Source organism: Mauremys reevesii, linkage group 24 (assembly GCF_016161935.1).
Source record: "Mauremys reevesii isolate NIE-2019 linkage group 24, ASM1616193v1, whole genome shotgun sequence".
NCBI classification, from domain to species: Eukaryota; Metazoa; Chordata; order Testudines; family Geoemydidae; genus Mauremys; species Mauremys reevesii.
In genome coordinates this window covers 21,184,669-21,207,028 of record NC_052646.1, presented here as the reverse complement: position 1 = coordinate 21,207,028, position 22,360 = coordinate 21,184,669, and the positions used below count along the sequence as shown (strand labels likewise).

At 67.6% G+C, this 22,360-nt stretch overlaps 2 protein-coding genes across 2 annotated transcripts; both read right to left on the bottom strand.

Moving 5' to 3' along the window:
• Positions 1-619: 619 nt before the first annotated feature.
• GSK3A (glycogen synthase kinase 3 alpha) lies at positions 620-5,870 on the bottom strand. Its single transcript, XM_039512430.1, has 12 exons — positions 5,780-5,870; positions 5,271-5,459; positions 3,978-4,165; positions 3,810-3,893; positions 3,507-3,617; positions 3,292-3,422; positions 2,796-2,902; positions 2,607-2,704; positions 2,199-2,294; positions 1,792-1,978; positions 1,616-1,717; positions 620-1,387 (listed from the first exon to the last, which is right to left on the bottom strand). The coding sequence occupies exons 1-12, from the start codon at positions 5,868-5,870 to the stop codon at positions 1,326-1,328; spliced, it is 1,446 nt and encodes a 481-aa protein (XP_039368364.1). The 3' UTR covers positions 620-1,325.
• Positions 5,871-6,896: 1,026 nt separating this feature from the next.
• Positions 6,897-15,429, bottom strand: ERF (ETS2 repressor factor). Its single transcript, XM_039512198.1, is given in 6 exon segments — positions 6,897-8,270; positions 8,272-8,380; positions 8,383-8,619; positions 9,016-9,131; positions 9,356-9,590; positions 15,352-15,429. Coding segments are annotated over 6 exon segments (1,461 nt in total). The 5' UTR covers positions 15,374-15,429; the 3' UTR covers positions 6,897-7,528.
• Positions 15,430-22,360: the final 6,931 nt, after the last annotated feature.

Here is a 22,360-nt window from a genome sequence, read left to right as displayed (position 1 = left end):
CTGAGAACTGGTGCTGGGGGGGGGCTGCTCACATCTTCCTTGGCCCCCTGTGCAGGGGGGGCCCTCAGGCTGGTCTGGGAAAGGGGGACCCATGAGCTGCCCCCCCAGGCTGCAGCAGCCCCATGGTCATTAAACCCAGGCTGGGGCATTAACAGCTCAACCTTTGGAGTTGGGCAACCCCCCCCCACACACACACACACAGACAGACTCAGGGATTGTCACCCCCTCAGCAGCATCACCGTGTCAGCCACCCCCCTCGGCCCCCACAGGCTCACCCCAGCCTCAGCCCAGCACCTGCAGGGCTGCTCCTCTCAGCACTTTACCCCCCCCCCCCCAGCTTAGTGGTAGATTGCAAAGGGGGGAGGGGCAGATGGCCACTCATTCTGTGCCCACCCCCTAAACCAGAGGCCAGGCTGAGTGCACCTGTGGGGAGGACAGTCCCCAGGGCCATGCCTGGGGCAGCTCAGGCTGTGGTGATGAGCTACCAGGCCCCCCCAAGGCAGGCCCCCCCAAGGCAGACCCCCCCCCCTCCCCAGACAGAATCACAGCCCAGTGAAACAAGCTAGCCCAAGAGCCAGCCCAGGGGTCCCCCCCAGCAGCCCCACGCTCCCCTGCGTCCTTTCATGCCAATAATTTATTGAACCGGGTGCCTGTACAGAGCCAGAACGTAAGAGAAACTAACACACATTGGGGGGGTCGGGGGGGGGCACTCAGATTAAGAAAAAAATCATCTATGTACACAGCGATCGGTAAAAGAAACTGGTTTACGGGGAGGGGTATTTACAGGGGGGGCAGGCAGGAGGGGAAATAATAAAAACTCCCCCGCACAGAGCTGTGCCCGTCCCACCAAGGAGAGAGCCTTGATCATGGGGCTTTTGGGGGGGAATGCCTGGGGGACACCCCCTGTCCAGCCATCCAGCCACTCCTGACCCACTGCAGGATCCCCCTGTATCCCCACAGCACAGGGGAAGGGGCACCCATCTCCCCTATGGGGGGGGCCAGGCCCTGCCCCCATGCAGGACAGCAGCATAGGAGAGGAGGGGGGCAGTGGGGTGGGATGTTAAAAACCAAAAGCAACTTAAAATCCAGGGGGCCTGAGCCCCCGGCCCCCAGCCCCTTCCAGAGATGGGGCTGGGGAAGCAGCATGACCAGCGCCCCCACACTGAGGCCGGGTGGGTTAGCAAGGGGCAGCGTCGCCTCTGCCTGGCTGCCCCCCAGCCAATGGGAAGCAGGTTCCGTGTGGTCCGTGGGCACCGCCCCCACCCAGTTCACAGTTCAGACAAGTCCATGGGGTGGGGAGGGGGCCTGCCCCCCAGCCCAGCCCCTCAGGACGCGTTGGCGATGGGTCCCGCGCCGTCCCCCGGTGTTGGCTGGCTCCGGTCAGCGCCTGCAGGGGAGAGGAACAATCAGCATGGCAGGGCCACCTGCCCGGCTCCACCCCCTGCTCCCAGCATGCCCTAGGGCAGTGGGGAGCCCCCAGACCTCCCCCCCCCCCCAGCAGGCTGCGGGAAAGGGGTGTTCCCACCCCCTCCTCTCAGGGTGCAGCAGGAGAGACCTCCCCATTCCCAGCCCAGGGAGAACCGCGTGCGGGGGGGCCCCACTCCCCAGCACTCACCGTGTGTGGCAGGGGGGCCGGGCACGCACCCCAGCAAGGTGGTCTGCGCCCGTAGGTGGGGTGGGATGAGGGAGGTGTTGAGCGAGGGCTGGATGGCCAGTTCTGTGGAGGAGAGAGCAGAGGGGTCAGACGGCCCTGGGCACCCCGCCCCCCACCCCCCCGGCGCCCCCACTCACCCACAGCGCTGAAGTTGAAGAGGGGGGGCAGGTCGCGCCCGCTGGGCAGGCGGGCGCTGGGTTCCCGCAGCTCGTCGAAGAAGGCGTTGGCGCAGGCCTCCAGCGGGGAGAGGCGGGTGGCAGGCGTGTACTCCAGCAGGCGGCTGCACAGCGAGACGGCCTCCAGCGGGGTCCGCGGCTTGAACACCTGGGGGGCCAGGGGGGTCACCACGGGTGCAGCCCTGCCCTGGGGGGTCAGCCCAGGACACAGCCCCAGCCCTGCCCCCACCCCAGGGGTCAGCCCAGGACACAGCCCCAGCCCCGCCCCCACCCTGGGGGTCAGCCCAGGATAGCCACACCCCCTTGTCCTGAGCCACACCCTGAAGCTGTGAGCTTCCCCAAGGCAGTGCCCCCCCCCTCCCCCATACCTTTAGCCAGGGATGTGCTTTGATCTGGGGAAACTTGAACTCTGTGTAGTTGGGGTTCATCTCCCGGATCTGCTCCCGCGTCGGCGTCCCCAGCACCTGGGGGGGGGGGGGGGGCGCCCCCATTATGACCAGTTCCTGGCGGAGCCCCGGCTACTCCCAAGGGGCATTTCCTGACCCCACCGACTGGGCGCCTTCCTCCCCTCTGCAATGCCTGCAGCAAACCCTTGGAATGAAGCCCCCTAAGTTCCTGGTAAGGCCCCCTCGATGCGCTCCAGCCCCGGTCTCCCCACTCTGGGAGTGGGGTCTAGTGGTTAGAGCAGGGGGGCTGGGAGGCAGGACTCCTGGGTTCTCTCCCTGGCTCTGGGAGGGGAGTAGGGTCTAGTGGTCAGAGCGGGGGGGGGCTCCTACCTTGATGATTTCCACCAGCTGGTCCACTCCGCTGTCCCCGGGGAAGATGGGCTGACCGAGCAGCAGCTCAGCCAGGACGCAGCCCGCTGACCAGATATCTGGGGAGGGACAGGGGGCCGTCAGGACTCCTGGGTCCCCTCCCCCTCGCTGGGCGTGGGGGCAGAGGTGACAGAGGGGGTGGGAGCTCACCTATGTTGGACGTGTAGTCGGTGGCCCCGAAGATGAGCTCAGGGGCGCGGTAATAGCGGGAGCAGATGTAGGAGACGTTGGGTTCGCCCTGCACCAGCTGCTTGGCACTGCAAGACCAACCGCCCGTGGTGAGTGGGCCAGCCCTGCCCCCGCGCCGGTCCACGTCCCTTGCCCCTCGGCCAGACGGCTCACACCCCGGGTCGGCCCTCGGTCCGTGTGTGGGGCCAACCATCTCACCCTGGCCGACACCCCTCCCCGTACGCTGCTCAGGGAGAGACTGTCCCACGAGCCCAGCCCTTCCCCCTCTGCACGGCTCTCGCACCAGGGCGCCCCCCGCCCCGCACGGCTCTCGCACCAGGGCCCCCCCCGCACGGCTCTCGCACCAGGGCCCCCTCCGCCCCGCACGGCTCGCGCACCAGGGCGCCCCCTCTGCACGGCTCGCGCACCAGGGCACCCCCCCCGCACGGCTCTCGCACCAGGGGGCCCCGGCTCCCACCTGCCGAAGTCGCACAGCTTGAGCACGGCGGTGTCGGGGTCCACCAGCAGGTTCTGGGGCTTGATGTCGCGGTGACAGACCCCCTGGGAATGGATGTAGGCCAGGCTGCGGAAGAGCTGGTACATGTACACCTGGCAGGAAGGGGGAGACGGTCACAGCCAGCCGGGGGGGTCCTGCCCCTGCCCCCCTCCTGGGCGCGGCTGGCCCCCGCTCACCTTGACGTAGATGACGGGGATGGGCTGCTTGGCCTTGGTGAAGTGGCGTGCCACGCGGTACACCGTCTCGGGCACGAAGTCCAGCACCAGGTTCAGGTACACCTCGTCTTTCTGCAACGGGGCTGGATGAGAGGGGACCCGGGACCCCCCGCGCCCCCCGCAAAGTCTCAGGGACCCTCCCCGTTGGGGGTGAGGGGACCCAGGACACCCCTCCACAGCCCTGTCACACAGGGAGGATGCAAGGGGACCCAGGATGCCCCCCGCCTCCCACATGGACCCGTCCTGCCCCCCGGTGCCCCTGACCTTCTCCCCGCTGGAGTAGAAGAAGTAGCGCAGCCGCACGATGTTGCAGTGATCCAGCTTGCGCATGATCTGCAGCTCCCGGTTCTGGGGGGGACACGGACAGGGTGAGCGAGGGAGCCCCGTAAGGATGGGGGCCCCGCCCCGGCTCCCGCTCCCCCCCACGCTCACCTTGAAGCGCTTGTCCTGCAGCACTTTCTTGATGGCCACCAGCTCCCCGGAGGTGGCCAAGCGGGCCTGATAGACCACGCCGAAGGAGCCATTCCCGATGACCTTGATATCCGAGTAGGAGACCTCCTGGGGTCGCTCCGGGCCCTGGCCGGGCGTGGCCACCACCGTGCTCACCTTCCCACTGTCCCCTGGGGATGGGGGGGCGTTAGAGCCACGGCTTAGGACCCCCCAGCTGGCCCCTAGGGACAGGGGGCCTAGAACACACCAGGGACCCCACAGCACCCCAACACTGCCCCTCCCGTCCTTCCTGCTGGGCCCTGGGGATGCGGGGTTAGAAACATGGAGAGGAAGCCCAGAGAAATCCTGCCATGAGAACCCCCAATCCCCACCCCAGGTAGCCCAACCATTCAGCAGCCCCCCCCAGCAGAGAGATGGGGTATCCAAGTGGGGGGCTCAGCCAAGGCCCTGAACCCCAACACTCGATTCCCAAATCTAATGACAGAGCCACCTGCCAGCCCCCCAACCCTGAATGGGACCCTAGAGCCTGACCCCAACCCCCAGTCAGCCTCCCCCCCCCCGCCCCCGACCCCTCTCGCGTGAACAGCCCAGCGGCTCCCAACACCCTTGGGGAAGTGATGCACTCGGGGACCCACAATGGTTCTTCCACCCCCACGCAGCCAGGAACCTCCCCATGGAGTCCCCACTCCCTTTCTCCTGCCCCGCCCCTTCTAGCACCTCTTCCTCCCTACAACTCAGCCTGCCCCCAAGAGCCTGTGAGCCCCTTCCCCATCTACAGCTTCCTGATTCCCCCTGCAGCCCTTCCCATGGGTCCTCCCGCTCCTAGTACCCCGCTCCTACGCTCCTGCCCCCAGGGCCTCCTCTGCCCCCCGCCACCCCGCCACAGACACCTGCTCCTCAGCCACCCCATGGATCCCCGGACTCCCACTCTGCAGCCTCCTTCTCCTAGACCCCTTCCCTGCCCCATAACCCGTCCCCAGGGCCCCCTGCCTCGGCCCTGCTCCTCTGCACGGACCCCAGCTCCCCACCCCCAATTCCAACTGCCTCAAACACAGGCCCCGCCCCAACTCCCCAGGCCTGCCCCACTCACACCCCAGATCCCCTCAGCCCCATCTTAACCCCTCAGCCCCTGGCTCCCCACCCCATCCCCTGAGCCCCCATCTCACCCTCCCAGCCCCTGCCCCCCTCAGCCCCCAGATCCCCTCAGTCCCCTGCCCCGCCTTACCCCACCCCCTCAGCCCCCATCTTATCCCCTCACCCTCCGGCCCCACTCACGGCCGAGTTTCAGGCCCGGCGGAAGGGCCCGGTCCCGCCGCCCCCGGCCCGGGCCCCGCCGCCCCCGCCTTGGCGCCCGGCGCGGCCCCGGGGTCCGGCGGGGCGGGGGCTCCGGGGCCGGGGGGGGCCCCGCCCGCGGCGGCGTCGGCGAAGGAGCTGGTCCGGGCCCGGGAGGGGCCGGCGCTGCCGCTGCACATGGCGAGGCCGGACGGGGGGGGGCGGGGGGCGAGTCAGAGTGCGCCTGCGCCGCGCCAGCCCCGCCCCACCCCTTCCCTGCCGCGGGGGCCGCTGGGAAACGGAGTCCGGGCCCCGCCCCTTCCCTGCCGCGGGGGCCGCTGGGAAACGGAGTCCGGGCCACGCCCCCTCCCTGCCGCGGGGGCCGCTGGGAAATGTAGTTTCCTCAACCACCACCCGAGGAAACCCGCCCCCTCCCCGGCCCGCGGGTAAAACCATCGGACAACGCCCCGCCCCCCGCCAGGCGCGGAACCCAGGCGTCCGGGCTCCCAGACCCCCCCGGGACGGGCCCGGCTCCGCCCGCCCCCACTTCCGGCCCCCGGCTTGACGGTGGGTCCTTGGGGGGCCCGGGTCCTGCCCCCGCATCTCTCCGTGACCCTGGGCGGGGCCGGGGGACCCAGCGCCGGGTGTGGACAGACACCGAGCCAGGGCGGCAGCGCTGGGCCCAGCCCGGGGGGGGGGGGGGCAAGAGCCCACCCCCCCACCGCCCCAGGGGGGCAGCGCTGGGGCCAGCCCTGGGGCAAGAGCCCTCCCCGCCAGGATAGCAGCGCTGGGCCCAGCCCTGGGGCTGCCAAGAGCCCTTCCCCGCATGGTGCCCCCAGCCAGGCTGCACCCCACCCCGGACACCCAGCCAGACTTCAACCCAGGGCCAGAAACTCACATCAGCACTTCGCCCCCCAGCCTGCCAGGGGGGTGGAGCCCCCCCCCCAGCCCCCCTGCTGCCTTGTTACAAAATGAAGCAAAAAGCGACCAAGTTTCCAACTCTTTTATTGGTTAATTTTATACATTCGTAACCTGAGCCCGCCCCCCCTTCCCCGCTGTACAGGAATTTGAATAAGGCTTCGTAAGTCACCCCCCAGCCCCTACTAACTGTGCGCCACAGACTGGAGTCTGCCCCCCACCCTGCTTCCAGCTCCAGCTCCACAAGCCCCACCCTCAGACCAGGCCTTCAAGCCCTGCCCCCCCCCCCCGGGAGAAGTGGGGGGGACCCAGTTCCCATCGTGCACCAGCTGCACCCACACCCATCAGCCAGGGCCCAGCCTGCTTCATGAGAACCCCCAGCTCCCCCCACCTTGGGGATCCCCCCCCCCCGTTGTCACTACAGGGAAGCAGGGGAATAGCTCCTGGGGTCCTTGCAGGCATTGGGAAGTGGGGGAAATGTCAGTTCAGGTCCTACCCCATGGGGGGGGGACATGGGGTGCCTCCCCCTCCCACCCCATCCCACCCAGACAGTACTTCAACAGGCACTTGAGATACGCCCTGCTCCCCTGGGGTGGCTCAGGCCAGCGGCTGCACACACCCCACTCATTTTTGGTTATCTAAAGCCATCTCGAGCACCCCAAGCAATCTGCGGGCCCCCAAACGCCAGACTGCCCCCCCACTAAAAGAAGGGGCCATACAGCCTCATACAGACCAATCTAAGCTGGGGGGAAGGGGAGAAGCTAGGTCCGTAGGCCACAGGGGGCACAATATGGCATCCACTCTCTCCCAGGACACTGGGCTAGATGGACCTTTGGTCTGACCCCGTCTGGCCGTTCTTATGTCCCTCCCAGCCCCCCAATAATATGGGGGTGCTGCAGGAGTGGTTCCATTTCTGATCCAGCCAGACAGGGATGAAAGTTTATTGTGCTTTAAAGCCCCTGTTTCCCCCCCCCACGAGGGACATTGAGATCCCTCAACATCCCCCCCTGAAGATGAACACCCCCTCCAACAAGGCAGCGACTGGATATAAACGAGAGGATTCGGGGGTGGGAAAAGGTTAAAAAAAATTCTACGTGATATAAATTCCCGGGGTCACCCCCTCTTTAAAAACCAGAGACCCTGAAAGGAAAGCTGCCCCCAGATTTAAAATCATCCCCCCAAAAATATATATATATGTATATTGACGTAAAAACGGCTGAGCGCCCCCTACCCCCTTTCAACGCACAGGGTCCCGGAGAGGCGGCGGCCCAGAGAAGGGTTAAAATCTCTGAGTTAAGGCAGAAGACGGCCCCCAGCCCCCCCCGGGGGCGCCGGCACCGGCTCTACGAGTCCTTGTTCTCCAGCGAGAGCTGGGCCGTGGCGTGGGGCAGGTCGGTGCTGACGCGCCGCCCTCCCCCGGCCAGGGCGCCCTCCCGCTCCCCCTTCACCTTCTTGTCATCCGCCGCGTCGGGGCCGCCCCCCCCGCCCGCCTCCAGCCGCTGGTCCTCACTCCAGCGCCGCTTGAAGCGCAGCTTGAGGGGGATGCACTGGCCGCTCTCCTCGCAGGGCCGGGGGGCCGGGGGCTCCCCGGGCGGGGCGGGGGGAGCCTTGAACACCTCCTCGTCTTCCTCGCTGACGTCCGTCACCTCCACCGTCACCTCCTCCTCCTCCGACTCCCCCTCCGAGATGGGCTCCACCTTAATGCACGGCAGCCGGGGCTCCGGGGCGGCCCCTTCGCCGGGGGGCGCCGGGGCCTTGTCCCGGTTCCGCCGGCCCAGCGGGGGAGGCTGCAGCTTGAACTTGAAGGGGGCAGGGGGCTCCTCGGGCGGGGGCGGCTTCTCGGGGCGCTGGGGCTGGGGCACGAGGATGTGGGGGTAGTGGAGGAAAGCCCGGGGGCTGAGGTGGTAATTGTAGACGCTCTGGGTGTGGGCCTGCAGGTAGCGCTTCATGTCCTCGGGGTTGAAGGAGAAGTGGGAGCCGCCGGGGTACATGGGGCTCAGGGTGGGCGAGGGGGTGTAGTTCATGTGGGTGGGGTGAGGGGCAGGGCGGGCGAGAGCTGGGGGCAGCAGGGCTCCAGGGCCGCCATGGGGACACCGGGAAGGGGCTGAGGGGCTCTGACCGCGGGGCCGGGTAGGCGCGAAGAGGCTGTCGGGCCAGCCGGGTGGGCGGGCAGGGGCCCGCGAAGCCGCCTCGCCCGGCCCCCCGCCCCGGCGCCCCTCCTCGCTCAGCGGCTCCTCCAGCTCCGAGGTGGCTGAGGTGGCGTCGCTGCAGTCGCTGACCGAGCCGCGGGCGAGGCGCCGGGCCACGGCCGAGAAGACGCCCGGGGAGCGCAGCTCCTCCGCCCCGGGCGAGAGCACGTCCGGCGTGGAGGGCGGGAAGCGGAAGTGGGAGCCGCCCGAGGGCACCGGCGGGGCGCTCTGGGGCACGGGGCCGCCTGCCAGAGAAGGAGAGGGGTGAGGGGGACCCCTGCCGCCTGCCTAGCCCCCCAGCCCCACCCCCAAGCCTGCCCGGCCCCCCAGTACCAGCCCCATCCCTTCCCACCTCCATAGTCCCCAAATTCAACCAACCCTCTCCCATCCTCCACACCCACCCTTTGCCCCCCTCAACTGCCTCCATCCCCCCATCCATCCTCACAGCACCCCCACCACGCCCTCATCTGGCCTGCACTCCCCCACTGCCCCCCCTATTTTCCACCAAGTCCCCAGGCTGCAAGAGGTGCCCTCTCCCAACCCTTCCCAGAAGGCCCCTCCCCACCACGCCCCTCCCCACCACGGGCCCCACCACCGCCCCTCCCCACCATGGGCCCCTCCTCCCTGCCACGGCCCCTCACCTGCCAGGCCCATGTCGATGAAGGGGTAATTCACCAGCACCAGCTTGTTGAAGTTGAACTTGTAGGTGAATCGTTTCCCCTTCGTCTTGTGCAGGATCCGCTTGTTGTAGTAGTACCTGGGGTGGGGGGTGGGGGTGAGAGAGCCAGGACCATCAGCCCCCATAGACCCCCCCCAAATCCCTCCCCCAGCCATAGCTCCCATTCCAGGTTAGAGCTGGGGTGGGGGGTGAGGGCCTGGGAGCCAGGACTCCTGGGTTCTATCCCCAGCTCGGACACCAACCAATGGCGTGCTCGTTCCCTGCCTCAGTTTCCCCACCGCCCCCAAGGGGTCCCCGCTCACCTCAGCGCCCGGCTCAGCTTGTCGTAGTTCATCTGGGGCTTGCACTTGCGGACGCCCCACAGCCGCGCCACCTCGTCGGGGTCCTTGATGACGAACTCGCCGTAGTCGCCCTGCCAGGCGATCACGTCGTGATATTCCTCCTTGCGCAGCAGCTCCAGGATGAAGTGCCACAGCTGGATCTGCCGCGAGCCGGGGCTCGACTCGGGCTTGTAGGCCCAGTCGGGGAAGGCGAAGCCTGCGGGGGGGGGCGGGCTGTTAGCCAGCACGGGGCGGGGAACCGGCCCTTTCAGGTCTCCTTCACATGGGGGTCCAGAGATGCCCAAACTGGCCCCCCTCAAAACAAGGTGACAGGAGCCAGGACTCCTGGGTTCTCTCCCGGCTCTGGGAGGGGTTACCGCCCCCCATGCCAAGCGCCGGGGTGTAGGCACAAGGTGCGCGTCAGCAACAGGAAGCTGCCGGCCGCCAGGGAGACCCGCCAAGCTGCTTCCAGGCTGGGGCCACAGGCCGGCTAGAGCACCCCACCCCGCCCCGCCGCTCCCCCATTTCGGGCTCACCCCCGGGACTTGCCCCACACTCACTTGTGGCTGCCTCACGCATGGGGCAGAATCCAACCCCCCAGCAGCCCTGTGAGACGGGGTCGGGGGTGTCTGCTACGGGCAAGCGGCTGAGGTCAGCCCCCCCCCGGACGAGCTGCCCCTGTCCAGCCCCCAGACGAGCTGCCCTGTCCAGGCCCCTGACGAGCTGCCCCTGTCCAGGCCCCCAGACGAGCTGCCTGCCATCCTCTCCCCGACCCCAGCCTACACCACCCACGGCCTCCCCGACACCCTGGCAGGAGCAGCACCTCCGGGATCAGAGTTTCGCATAAGGCTCAGCCCCCACCCGGAGGTCTGGTCTCTGCACCTCGCCCCCCAGCCCCCCAACAGGTAACAGGGAGCACAGACAATAGGCCATTTCCCAGCATGCCATGGGCCAGCGCCTGATTGGCTGAGCCAGCAGCATCTCCCGCAAACCACTGGCCCCCCAAAAACATCAGGGGAGCCCCAGCCCCTCAACCTGCCCAGCTCCCCCAGTACAGGGGGGCAGCGCTGGGCAGCACCCCCCACTCCGTTAACCCTGTCAGGGGCAGGCAGCCCAGCTGGGGGGCGGGACGCTGACCCCCCCGCCCCGTGGCAGGAGGGTGTCCTTGTAAAGGGGCCCAGCTGCCCCCCCACCCCGGGCCGGGCGGGCGGTTTCCCGTTTCCCAAACCCCAGGCGCTCACAGCCCATCAATAATTCAGAGCCTCTGTAATGGAGGCCGGGCGCCGAGGGGGGGGCAAGGGCAGAGCCGCAGACGGAGCCATTAGGGCGATGATCTCACCCCCCCTCCAGCCCAGCGCCCCCCCCGCAGCAGGGGTGGAGCACAGAAGACCCCCCCCTACACACAGCTCAGAGACGGCAGCTCCCACCCCAATCGAAACCGGGGTGAGGGCACCAGGAACGGGAGGAATGCAGGGTAACACCCAGCCCTGCACCCCAAAGCACTGAGGGGGTCCCCCCAGTCTCCTGCCCCCCCAAACACACACTAGGTGCCGCGGCCTCGGCAAATACGTCCAGCCCACCCCCATCCACCTTCCAGTCTCCAAGCAACAGGCAACAGAGCGCGCCAAGGAGCCGAGCACTAAAAATAACCCGCCAGGAGGCCAAGGGATGCAGCAGGCTGGGGAGGGCCCCTGGCACCCACAGTCCCCCCCCCCCCCCGCACGTGCCAGGAACCCAGGTGATCAGGACATCTCCCCTCCCCCACCTCCCTGGAGTCCCACCTGGGATGCAGCCGTACAATTGCCTTTTATTTCCCAACACAGGGCGAGGGTCCCTGTATAACCAGCCCCCTACGCCCCACCCCAGAGGTGGCTGCATCCCAGTGCCAGGCGAGGGTCCCTGTATAACCAGCCCCCTACGCCCCACCCCAGAGGTGGCTGCATCCCAGTGCCAGGCGAGGGTCCCTGTATAACCAGCCCCCTACGCCCTACCCCAGAGGTGGCTGCATCCCAGTGCCAGGCGAGGGTCCCTGTATAACCAGCCCCCCCCACACTAGAGGTGGCTGCATCCCAGTGCCAGGCGAGGGTCCCTGTATAACCTGCCGCCCCACCCTAGAGGTGGCTGCATCCCAGCACCAGGCGAGGGTCCCTGTATAACCAGCCCCCCCACACCAGAGGTGGCTGCATCCCAGTGCCAGGCGAGGGTCCCTGTATAACCAGCCCCTGCGCCCCACCCCAGAGGTGGCTGCATCCCACCCTCAGGCGAGAGTCCCTGTATAACCAGCCCCCTACACCCCTCCCCAGAGGTGGCTGCATCCCAGCGCCAGGCGAGGGTCCCTGTATAACCAGCCCCCCCACACCAGAGTCGGCTGCATCCCAGTGCCAGGCGAGGGTCCCTGTATAACCAGCCCCCTACGCCCCACCACAGAGGTGGCTGCATCCTAGCGCCAGGCTGGGGGGGGCTTTATAACCAGCCTCTCACCCCATAGGGACCGTGTCTTAGTGCCAGTATTGCCCTCAGGTCTGGGGCGAGGAGCCGCTAGAAGGAGACACCCCCCCCCCCAAGACCTCCTCTCCAGAAAGATCAAGTGGGCAAAGGGGGCAGGAAGGAGGAGGGACCATGGGGTATGAAACCCCCACCCCAAATCCCCACTGGCCCCAGCCAGATAGCTGGAAGCTCCCCTCCCCCCATGGGCCCCTCCCCCCAGCCTCTGACTCAGCCCCACTTACACACAGGGGCCTGTTCTTGCTAATTAGCCCAGGGAAGGGGGGGCTCTGACATCAGCCGCCCGCGGAGATGCCGTGAATGGGGTCACTGTTCCCCGGCTGGCGCGGCCAGACACGCGGGGTGACCCCCCTCCGCAGCCCTCCCCAGGTGCAAGAGCTGGGGGGGCCCCAACACAAGGATACGTGAGTGGGGCACTGGGTGGGACACCCCCGGCTTCCCCCACCCTACACCCACTGAGACATTGGGGGATAGAAACCACAGCCCCATATCTTACTGCTGTAGGGGAGCTGACTGAGGCATGCTCCCCCCTCCCCAGATGGTGGCACCCCCACTCCAATGGCTGCTGGTGTGGGGGAGGTGATCAAAGGTGGGATTCCTAGATCCAGGCCTGGGGTGGCCGCCAGCCCAGCCCCACCTCTGTAAGAAAGAGCTGAGGCAGCAGCCCCCCAGCCAGGAGCTGGGGCATCCCCCCCACCCAGGACACTCACAGAGCCCCCAGCTGTCCCCCAATCCCAGCAACCCCCCCACGGCCCCTCACATCTCTGCCCCCCCATACACTCCTTGAGAGGTTCCCAGCTCAGTGCTTCCAGGGGTGTCAGGTCTACACCCCCCCACACACAAAGGCAGAGCAGCCAGTGACTAAGTGGGTGCCCGCCCCCATCCCCCGCCGCCAGGGAGAAGGGGGCGGGGGGGACAGCACAAAACCACCGTCTGCTGGCAGGCGCAGCCCCCGGGTCTGGCACGAGCCGCCGGCAGCCTGGTGCCAATGGGTGGGAAGGCCAGACGCCGGGAGGGGGGGTGCTGCCACCCGGCCCCCCCAGGCCTTGCCAGCTGCAAACTCCTGGAAGCAGCCCCCCCCCCCGTTATGTAACCCAGCTGCCCCATAACATCCGCTCAACTGAGCTGGGGAGAGGGGGGAGATGTTGGATCTGGGGCAATTCCAGAGAGTTGGGGGGCTGGAATTTGCCGGGGTTCAGCCCGGGCCGCCTCCCCCGCCCGGTCCCTGCCCACACACAATGCACAGACTGTTCCCTGCCCGCCTTCCAAGTCTCAGCTCCCGGCCAAGCCCCCCCACATTTTCCACTGCTCCCTAAGTGCGGGCCCGTCTGGGGCGCAGCGCGGCGGGGGAGGGGGAGGGGGAGAGACACGATTCGCCTCCTCCCCCATCTCGGGGTGGGGGGGGGGGCAGGACCCCCACGGCCGGGACCCCGGACCTGGGGGAGTAGCTGGGATCTGGAGTTGGGGGGGGGGAATGGCGTCACTGTCGCTATAAGCGCCCCCCCCCCAAACCGCACCACCTCTGTGACTAATCCCTGGAGCCAGCAGCTACCAGAGCCGGGATCGAATTCCAGCCCCCCCCCCCCCGAATATTACATCACTCCCATTCCAGCAGCCTCAAGCCGCAGCCTCCGGCCGGGGGGGTACGGGGGGGCCCAACCACATCACAGCAGAGTGTCTGCGCGCTGGAGGGGCCGGCCCAGCCCCCCCCCCGCGAGCCTTCAAAACTGGGGGCTCGAATTGGAGGGTCAGTACAAAAGGGGGGGTCAGCCAGCAGAGACCGGGGTAGTGCGTGGGGTGTAAAATCCGCGAGCTCTGATTTCGGCGGGGGGGGGCTCGGTCGGTCTGTCCGGAACTTTCCCAGAGTCGAAGACAGGAAAGTTCTGCAGCCGCCGCCGCCGCCACCTCACTTATGGGGCGGGGGGGGGGGGGGGGAAGACAAGTTTGAACAGAAGCGAGAAGCACTTCAAAAAAACACCCAGATTCCTGGAGACAATGGGGCTGGGGTGGGTGGCGCCAGGGGGGGAGGGGGAGCCCAGCACAAAACCAGCCGGGGGGAGGGGAACGGGGGGCAGGTCTCTGCAGAGGGAGCCCCCCCCACCCCGCACAGGCGAGGGGACGGGGCATTTTCAAGCAATGAAGCCGCTCAATCCTCCCCCCCCCCGGCCAAAGTCCAGCCGCAGAGTGGACAGTGAACCCCCCGCCCCACGGAAAGCGGGTTGTAAAGTGGCTTCTCCCCGCCACAAATCCAGCTCAGCCATAGCACAATCGAGCCCCAGAGTAAAGTCCGGAGTTAAAGGCTACACATCCCCCCCCCCCCGCGGGATTTAAGGTGGTATAAGCCTGTTTGTAGTTGGGGAGGGGATCTAGGTCAACGATAGCTACGACTCCCCCCTTTTCGGTCTGCTGAGGGGGGGGTAAACCTGCCGATTAACACCCCCCCCAACACCCCCTCCAAGGAAGACAAGATTGGCGCTAGGTTTAAGGTGGTATCGTCCTCTTAAACGTTAAAAAATGTTGGGGGGGGGGAGAAGAGGAAGAGCGAATTCCAACCGGCTCGGTCTCCCTGGGGGGACACACACCCGGCCGCCCCCCCATACAAACATTAAAAGGGGGGGCAGAGATTTCACTCCCTCCCTCCCGCCCGGCGCCACCTTAACGCCGCGTTGTTTGTCGGAAACAAAAAGTTCCTTTTCGAACGTTGAGTTTCCAGTTCGGAACTTTGCAACTTTTCTCTGCCCGGGACCCGCGGGCGGGGGGCAGGGGCAGAGACCCCCCCCACGGACCGACAGCGGGGGGGTGTTGCTAGCCCGGGGGTATCCGGAGGTGCAGGCCCCCCCGGCAAAATAACGCCCCCACAAGCCCCCCACTCCACCCTCCCCCACAAGCCGAGAGGCGGAGTCACCCCGGAGCCCCCCAAGCTCCCCTCCCCCCACGCGCAGGGCCCCCCACGCCGCGGCCCTGGCAGCAGCTGGGGGGCCGGGAAATGCAACAGGTCCCGCTGCGCCAAACTCCGCCGCCGCCTGTCCCGGCCCCCCCACAAGCCGCGGGGAGGGGAGGGGGGAGGAAGCCCCCCAGCCCGGACCCCCGAACTTTCCAAACCCCCGCTCCAGCCGCCTCCATCACAAGCGCCAAGAGCGAGCCTGGGAGCGCCCCCGAGGCCTCACCCCAGCTCCCCGCCCCCACCGCCGCCGCTTGTGTCCCCCTCCTCGGTACGTCTGCCTCCCCGCCCCCATTTTCCTCCCCACTTCCTCCTCTCCCTGCCCCCCAGGCGCCCCCACACCACGCGCCCAGGGTGCCCCCTCCAGGCCCCCCCGAAACCTTGGGGGACACCCCACCTCCAAATCCCTCCAGCGGGAACCCCGGACCCCCAAACCCTGGGGAAAGCCCCGGCCCCCTCCAGCCCCCCAACCCTGGGGCGCCCCCCAACTTCCCAGGACCCACGTGGTCCCAGGCCCCCCCGCTGTCCCCACCTGCGTCCGCAGGGGTCTTCATGGCTCCTGCGCTGCAGCAGCCGCCGCCGGGTCGGTCTCGGTCGCTCCCCCCCCGGCCTCCCCCCTCCGCCCCTTCCCGGCCTCATATGGAGCCGGGACGCCCACGCCCCCTGCAAGCACGTCACCGCCGCGTCGCCATGGACACTGAGCCCGCCCCCTCTGCCGGCTCCGCCCACAGACGCCAGAGGGGAGGGGCGGCTTAAAAGGGCCGTGCAGGGAGTGGGGCAGGAACGGGGGCCCATAGGGGTATCGGGGTAGGTGGGGAGGGGGCATCTGGGCAGATCGGGGTGTTAGATGGAGACATGGGAAGGGGACGTATGAGGGTATTGGGGGCATTGGGTAGATGGGGAGGGGTATCTGGGGGCAGGGCAGATGGAAAAGGAGCAGGGGGGGCAGGACTCGGGTGGGAAGGGGCTGGGGAAGGGGAGGGAGAGTATCTGGAGGATCAGGAGGGGGCTGGGGTGGAATGGGGGCTCAGGCTGGGGATGTGGGAGAAAGGGGTGTCTGGGATGGGGAACTTGGAGGATCGGGACTGTGGGGCCAGGATGGGGATTCTGGGGGCACAGGGGAGGGAGCTCAGCATAATGGTTGGGTTTGGGAGGACAGGACTGGAGGATCGGGACAGGGCGGGGGAGGGGAGAGAAGGCAGTGGGGGGCTGACAGGCACAAGGTCAAGGTGTTGGGGGGGGCACAGGTTGGGCTGGGGGCAGGCTCTGGAGTGCAGAGCAAGAGGGGGGAGCTGGGTTAGAGGGAAGAGGAGGCCAGGAGTTACCTGGGAGGGGGAGGGATGGGGGGACCCATGGGGGACATGACAGAGGACAGACCTGGGCCAGTGGGACAAAGCTAGGACATGTCAACAGAGCTGGCGGGGAGACCAGGGCTGGGCTGGCAGGGGCTGCGGGTCGGGAGTGAGGGGCACCGGCGGAGCTGGTGGGGGGCAGGGCCGGGCTAGCAGGGACTGCGGGTCGGGAGTGAGGGGCACCGGCGGAGCTGGTGGGGGGCAGGGCCTGGCTAGCTGGGGCTGCGGGTCGGTCGTGAGGGGCACCGGCGGAGCTGGTGGGGGGCAGGGCCGGGCTAGCAGGGACTGCGGGTCGGGAGTGAGGGGCACCGGCGGAGCTGGTGGGGGGCAGGGCCGGGCTAGCAGGGGCTGCGGGTCGGGAGTGAGGGGCACCGGCGGAGCTGGTGGGGGGCAGGGCCGGGCTAGCAGGGGCTGCGGGTCGGGCGTGAGGGGCACCGGCAGAGCTGGTGGGGGGCAGGGCCAGGCTAGCAGGGGCTGCGGGTCGGGAGTGAGGGGCACCGGCGGAGCTGGTGGGGGGCAGGGCCGGGCTAGCAGGGGCTGCGGGTCGGGAGTGAGGGGCACCGGCAGAGTTCAGGGTCGGGGAGCCAGAGGAACGTGGGGCAGGGGTTTGCTGTGTCTCTGTGTCTGGACATGTGGGGGATTCCCAGCCAGATGGGATACGTGGGTCAATCCATTGCTGGGGGGCAGGGGGGTCTGGTCACCCTCTGAGCCAGGACAGGGAGACTTCCCCAGGCCTGGGGCAGCGGGGGCTTTGACCTGGCAAACTCAATGGGGCGGGAGCAAGCTGTGGGGTGGGTGCGTGTGAAGGGTTCGCCTGCCTGCAGGTGTCTGGGAGCGTGTGTGCAAGGTGGGGGTGGGGTGCGTAGAGGTGGGGGGGTGCAGTGCCAGGTGGGGGGGGTGTAAGGTGTGTTTGGGGGTGCAGGGGGTGGAGTGTATGTGGCTGCAGGTAAAGGGCGTGAACGTGCGAGGCTGGGTGTGCAGAGCGGGGAGGGGGGTGCGAGCCTGGGGCATCTCTGCAGTGACCCAGCCCTTGCTGAGGGCCAGAGGGAGTTCGGTGCCTGGTGGGGGGGGCTGGGCAGGCGGGTGTGAGCGACCGTGTGGGAGACCCTTCCCTGGCTGTGTGGGAACATGTGTGTGTCTGCATCTGGCTGCGTGTGGGTGTGTCCTTGTGTTGTGTGTCCATGTTCGTGTGTGTGCGTGTCCGTGCGTCACACAGTCATGGAAAAGTCAGGCTGGAAGCGACCTCAAGAAGTCAGCAAGTGCAGCCCCTGTGCCGAGCCAGGACCCAGAACCTTCGACCTGTCCATCTGTGTGGCGTGTGTCTGTGGTGTGTCCGTGTTCCCGTGTCCATCCATGTCATGTGTCCATATGTGTGTCCCCATGTCTGTCCTTGTGTGTCAATGTGTCCATGTCTGTGTGTGTATTGTGTGTCCATGTGTCTGTCGTGTCCATGTGTGTGTGTCCCTGTGTCCATCCATGTGTGTGTTTGTGACATTCGTCCATCCATGTGTCCATCCATGTGTGTCACGTGTCCATGCATCTGTTCTTGTGTGTGTTCGCGTCTGTGTCGTGTTTCCCTGTGTATGTGTCTGTGTTGTGTGTCCGTGTGCGTGTGTGGATCTCTCCGGGCCCCTCCCCCGGCTCTGGCCCACGTGGGGCCCGGGGGGGTAATTATAAAGGTGTTTGTTTTCGATTGCCTCATTTAGACACAAGTGGCTTTTGTTTGGTGTGTGCACGTGTGTGTGTCTGATGCAACCACGCGCCGCTCAGAGAGCAGGAAACATTCTCCCCTCGCAGGGGAGGGGGGCTGACCCCGCACCTGGGGGTCAGAGGCCAGGGGATCCCCCCCCCCACACACACAGTAAGGCCCAAATTACTCGGGTGGAGATTCTGGTTCCTAAATCAGGTGCTCAGTCGGGGGGCGGGGGATGGGGGGGGACACTTGCTCTGAGACAGCGACAAGATCACTATTAATTGGGTTGTTACCAAGGCCTGAGGCAGCTCCCATGAGGAATTTCTACACACGTGTGTGATCTAGAGAAGAGCGTGTGAAAGGAGAGGGGGATGTGAGCAGGTGTGTGAGAGAAGGAGAATCTGTGTGAGTGAGTGTGCAAGGGAGTGAGTATGTATCCAAAGGGGATTAATGTGTGTGCAAAGGGGAGGAGTGTGTGTGCAAGGGGACGTGTGAGTGGCCGTGCAGAGGAAATGCGTGTGCATCTGAGGGGGTGAGTGTATATGGAAGAGGCCTTGTGAGTGGGCATGCAAAGGATGATGAGTGTGCATGAGAAAGGAGGAGGGGTGAGTGGGCGTGCAAAGGATGATGAGTGTGCATGCAAAAGGAGGAGGGGTGAGTGGGCGTGCAAAGGGAGAGAGGGTGTGGGGCCCGTGATGGAATCTGTGTGTGCAATGGGGTGTGATGGCCTGGGTGTGCCCCTTCCTTTGCACACTTGGGTGTTCCCCAACCCCCCCCCCCCCTTACCTTGGCCTCTCCAGGTGGGTCCATCCCCTCTGTGCTCCAGGGAGGGGCACTGGCAGTACATGCCGCAGGCTGGGGGGGCGCTGGGGGACAGAAGTGGGGGGGTGGTTACAATGCACCAGAGACCCCTAAATAAATAGCACCCGTGACAACTCCCCTTGCTGGGCCACCCAGCCCCCTAGAGCCAGCGCTCCTGCCCCATCCCCCCACAGCGCCCCCTGCTGCGGGAGCCTGGGGCTGGAGTAGCCGGGAGCCCCCTGGGGTCCCACTGTGCTGCCCTAGGTCCCTGGCTCTGGGGGAAGCGCCCCCTACTGGGTGGAGGCCTCGGCCCGGAGCTGCCCGTGTGCCGTGCGGGGAGAGGGGCTGGAGCCGCCGGTTCTGGGCCCCGGGTGGAAATAGTTTCCTTATAAATAATGCAGCGTTATTCTCGCTATAATTATCGGCTGGGAAGCCTGTGGCCGGGCGGATGCATTAGGCACAGTGCCCCTGCCCCTCCCCCCGTGCCCCGACACCCCCAGCCACTCTCCACCTGCCTGGGGAGCGAATTGACAAACCAGAGCCCAGGAACCGAGCAACCCCGCCCCCCAACTGCACTGGAAGGAATGGAGCTTGTCAGGGCACTGCTGAGGGGAAGCTCACGGCGCTGGGTCCCCGGCTGGTCACTGCCCCAGGGAAGCTCGCGGCGCTGGGTCCCAGCTGGGCACTGCCCCAGGGAAGCTCGCGGCGCCGGGTCCCCGGCTGGGCACTGCCCCAGGGAAGTTTGCGGCGCCGGGTCCCTGGCTGGGCACTGCCCCAGGGAAGCTCGCGGCGCTGGTTCCCGGGCTGGGCACTGCCCCAGGGAAGCTCGCGGCACTGGGTCCCAGCTGGGCACTGCCCCAGGGAAGCTCGCGGGGCCGGGTCCCCGGCTGGGCACTGCCCCAGGGAAGCTCACAGCGCTGGGTCCCGGGCTGGGCACTGCCCCAAGGAAGCTCGCGGCGCTGGGTCCCAGGCTGGGCACTGCCCCAGGGAAGCTCACAGCGCTGGGTCCCTGGCTGGGCACTGCCCCAGGGAAGTTCGCAGCGCTGGGTCCCGGGCTGGGCACTGCCCCAAGGAAGCTCACGGCGCTGGGTCCCAGGCTGGGCACTGCCCCAGGGAAGCTCACAGCGCTGGGTCCCCGGCTGGGCACTGCCCCAGGGAAGCTCACAGCGCTGGGTCCCTGGCTGGGCACTGCCCCAGGGAAGTTCGCAGCGCTGGGTCCCCGGCTGGGCACTGCCCCAGGGAAGCTCGCGGCGCTGGGTCCCGGGCTGGGCACTGCCCCAGGGAAGCTCGCGGTGCTGGGTCCCCGGCTGGGCACTGCCCCAGGGAAGCTCGCGGTGCTGGGTCCCAGCTGGGCACTGCCCCAGGGAAGCTCGCGGCGCCGGGTCCCCGGCTGGGCACTGCCCCGGGGAAGCTCGCAGCGCCGGGTCCCCGGCTGGGCACTGCCCCGGGGAAGTTCGCGGCGCCGGGTCCCCGGCTGGGCCCGGCCCCAGGGAAGCTCGCGGCGCGGGGTCCGCGGCGGGGCACTGCCCCAGGAAGCTCGCGCGCCGGGTCCCCGGCTGGGCACTGCCCCAGGGAAGCTCGCGGCGCCAGGTCCCCGGCTGGGCACTGCCCCAGGGAAGCTCGCGGCGCTGGTTCCCGGGCTGGGCACTGCCCCAGGGAAGCTCGCGGCGCTGGGTCCCAGCTAGGCACTGCCCCAGGGAAGCTTGCGGCGCTGGGTCCCCGGCTGGGCACTGCCCCAGGGAAGCTCGCGGCGCCGGGTCCCCGGCTGGGCACTGCCCCAGGGAAGCTCGCGGCGCTGGTTCCCGGGCAGGGCACTGCCCCAGGGAAGCTCGCGGCGCTGGGTCCCAGCTGGGCACTGCCCCAGGGAAGCTTGCGGCGCTGGTTCCCGGGCTGGGCACTGCCCCAGGGAAGCTCGCGGCACTGGGTCCCCGGCTGGGCACTGCCCCAGGGAAGCTCACGGCGCTGGGTCCCAGCTGGGCACTGCCCCAGGGAAGCTCGCAGCGCTGGGTCCCCGGCTGGGCACTGCCCCAGGGAAGCTCACAGCGCTGGTTCCCGGGCTGGGCACTGCCCCAGGGGAGCTCGCGGCGCTGGGTCCCCGGCTGGGCACTGCCCCAGGGGAGCTCGCGGCGCTGGGTCCCCGGCTGGGCACTGCCCCAGGGAAGCTCGCGACGCTGGGTCCCAGCTGGGCACTGCCCCAGGGAAGCTCACGGCGCCGGGTCCCCGGCTGGGCACTGCCCCGGGGAAGCTCGCAGCACTGGGTCCCAGCTGGGCACTGCCCCAGGGAAGCTCACGGGGCCGGGTCCCTGGCTGGGCACTGCCCCAGGGAAGCTCGCAGCGCTGGTTCCCGGGCTGGGCACTGCCCCAGGGAAGCTCGCGGCGCTGGGTCCCAGCTGGGCACTGCCCCAGGGAAGCTTGCGGCGCTGGTTCCCGGGCTGGGCACTGCCCCAGGGAAGTTCGCAGCGCCGGGTCCCGTGCTGGGCACTGCCCCAGGGAAGCTCGCGGCGCTGGTTCCCGGGCTGGGCACTGCCCCAGGGAAGCTCGCGGTGCTGGGTCCCAGCTGGGCACTGCCCCAGGGAAGTTTGCAGCGCCGGGTCCCGGGCTGGGCACTGCCCCAGGAAAGCTCGCGGCGCTGGGTCCCCGGCTGGGCACTGCCCCAGGGAAGCTCGCGGCGCTGGGTCCCTTTTTCATTCTAAGATTAGACGACATGTGATTTAATAAGAATCATCATTGCTAATTATTGCTGCCCCTCCCCCGCCGGCAGCCGGGGCGTTTTGCAGCCCAAGGAAAGTCAGTGTCTGGTCCCCGTTTTCTAGGTGGGGGACTGGGGCGTGGGACAGCATCTCAGGCACTGAGCCAGTGTCAAAGAACCCAGGAGTCCTGGCTCCCACCCCCCTCCCCCACAGCAGAGCCAGGGAGAGAACCCAGGAGTCCTGGTTCCCATCCCCCTCCCCCACAGCAGAGCAGGGGAGAGAACCCAGGAGTCCTGGCTCTCAATGCCCCAATACCCCAGAGTAGGAAAAGCTCCAGGTCACTTCGGAGGAAGAGGATGGATGTGGCAGGCGTGAGAAGGCAGCTGGGGGTGTTATCGCTTTCCAATGCCCCCAGCCCTGGGGAGGTGCAGTGCGTGGGGGGGTATTTGGCTCCTAGGGGGAGGGAATGACGGCGGGGCGGGGGGCACAGGCCGTGGGGAGGATGCGGCTGGGGCTGCAGGGTGGGCGCCGGCGGCAGAAATAGCCACGGGAGGCAAAAGGAAAAGTTTGTTCCTGCCGCTGAATTAGCAGGGGCTAAAAACAGCTGCTGTGAAATCTGGGCCCGTCCCCAGCCCTGGACGGCAGCCAGCTGGCAGAGCCCCGGCCCAGCCCTGCCCTGCCCTGCCCTGGCTGCCACGCTGTGGGCAAGGCAGGGTCCTCGCACGGGCTCGCACCAGCCTTCTCACGCACAGGGGAGAGGCACATGCCTGCAGGGCCTCGCATGGGCACAAGGCTTGCCTGGCCCCTGGGTGTGCACCGGCGTGCTCTCTCGCACACGCATGCACCGGTGCCCTCTTGCACACGCGCTCACACAAGCCGGTGCCACATGTGGTCATGTTGCACAGTCACTGACACAATCAGGCACACTCATTCTTTCACACACTCGTTTGAACAAGCAGACCTGCACACAGGCATCCTCTTGTGCATTGGCACATACACACTCAT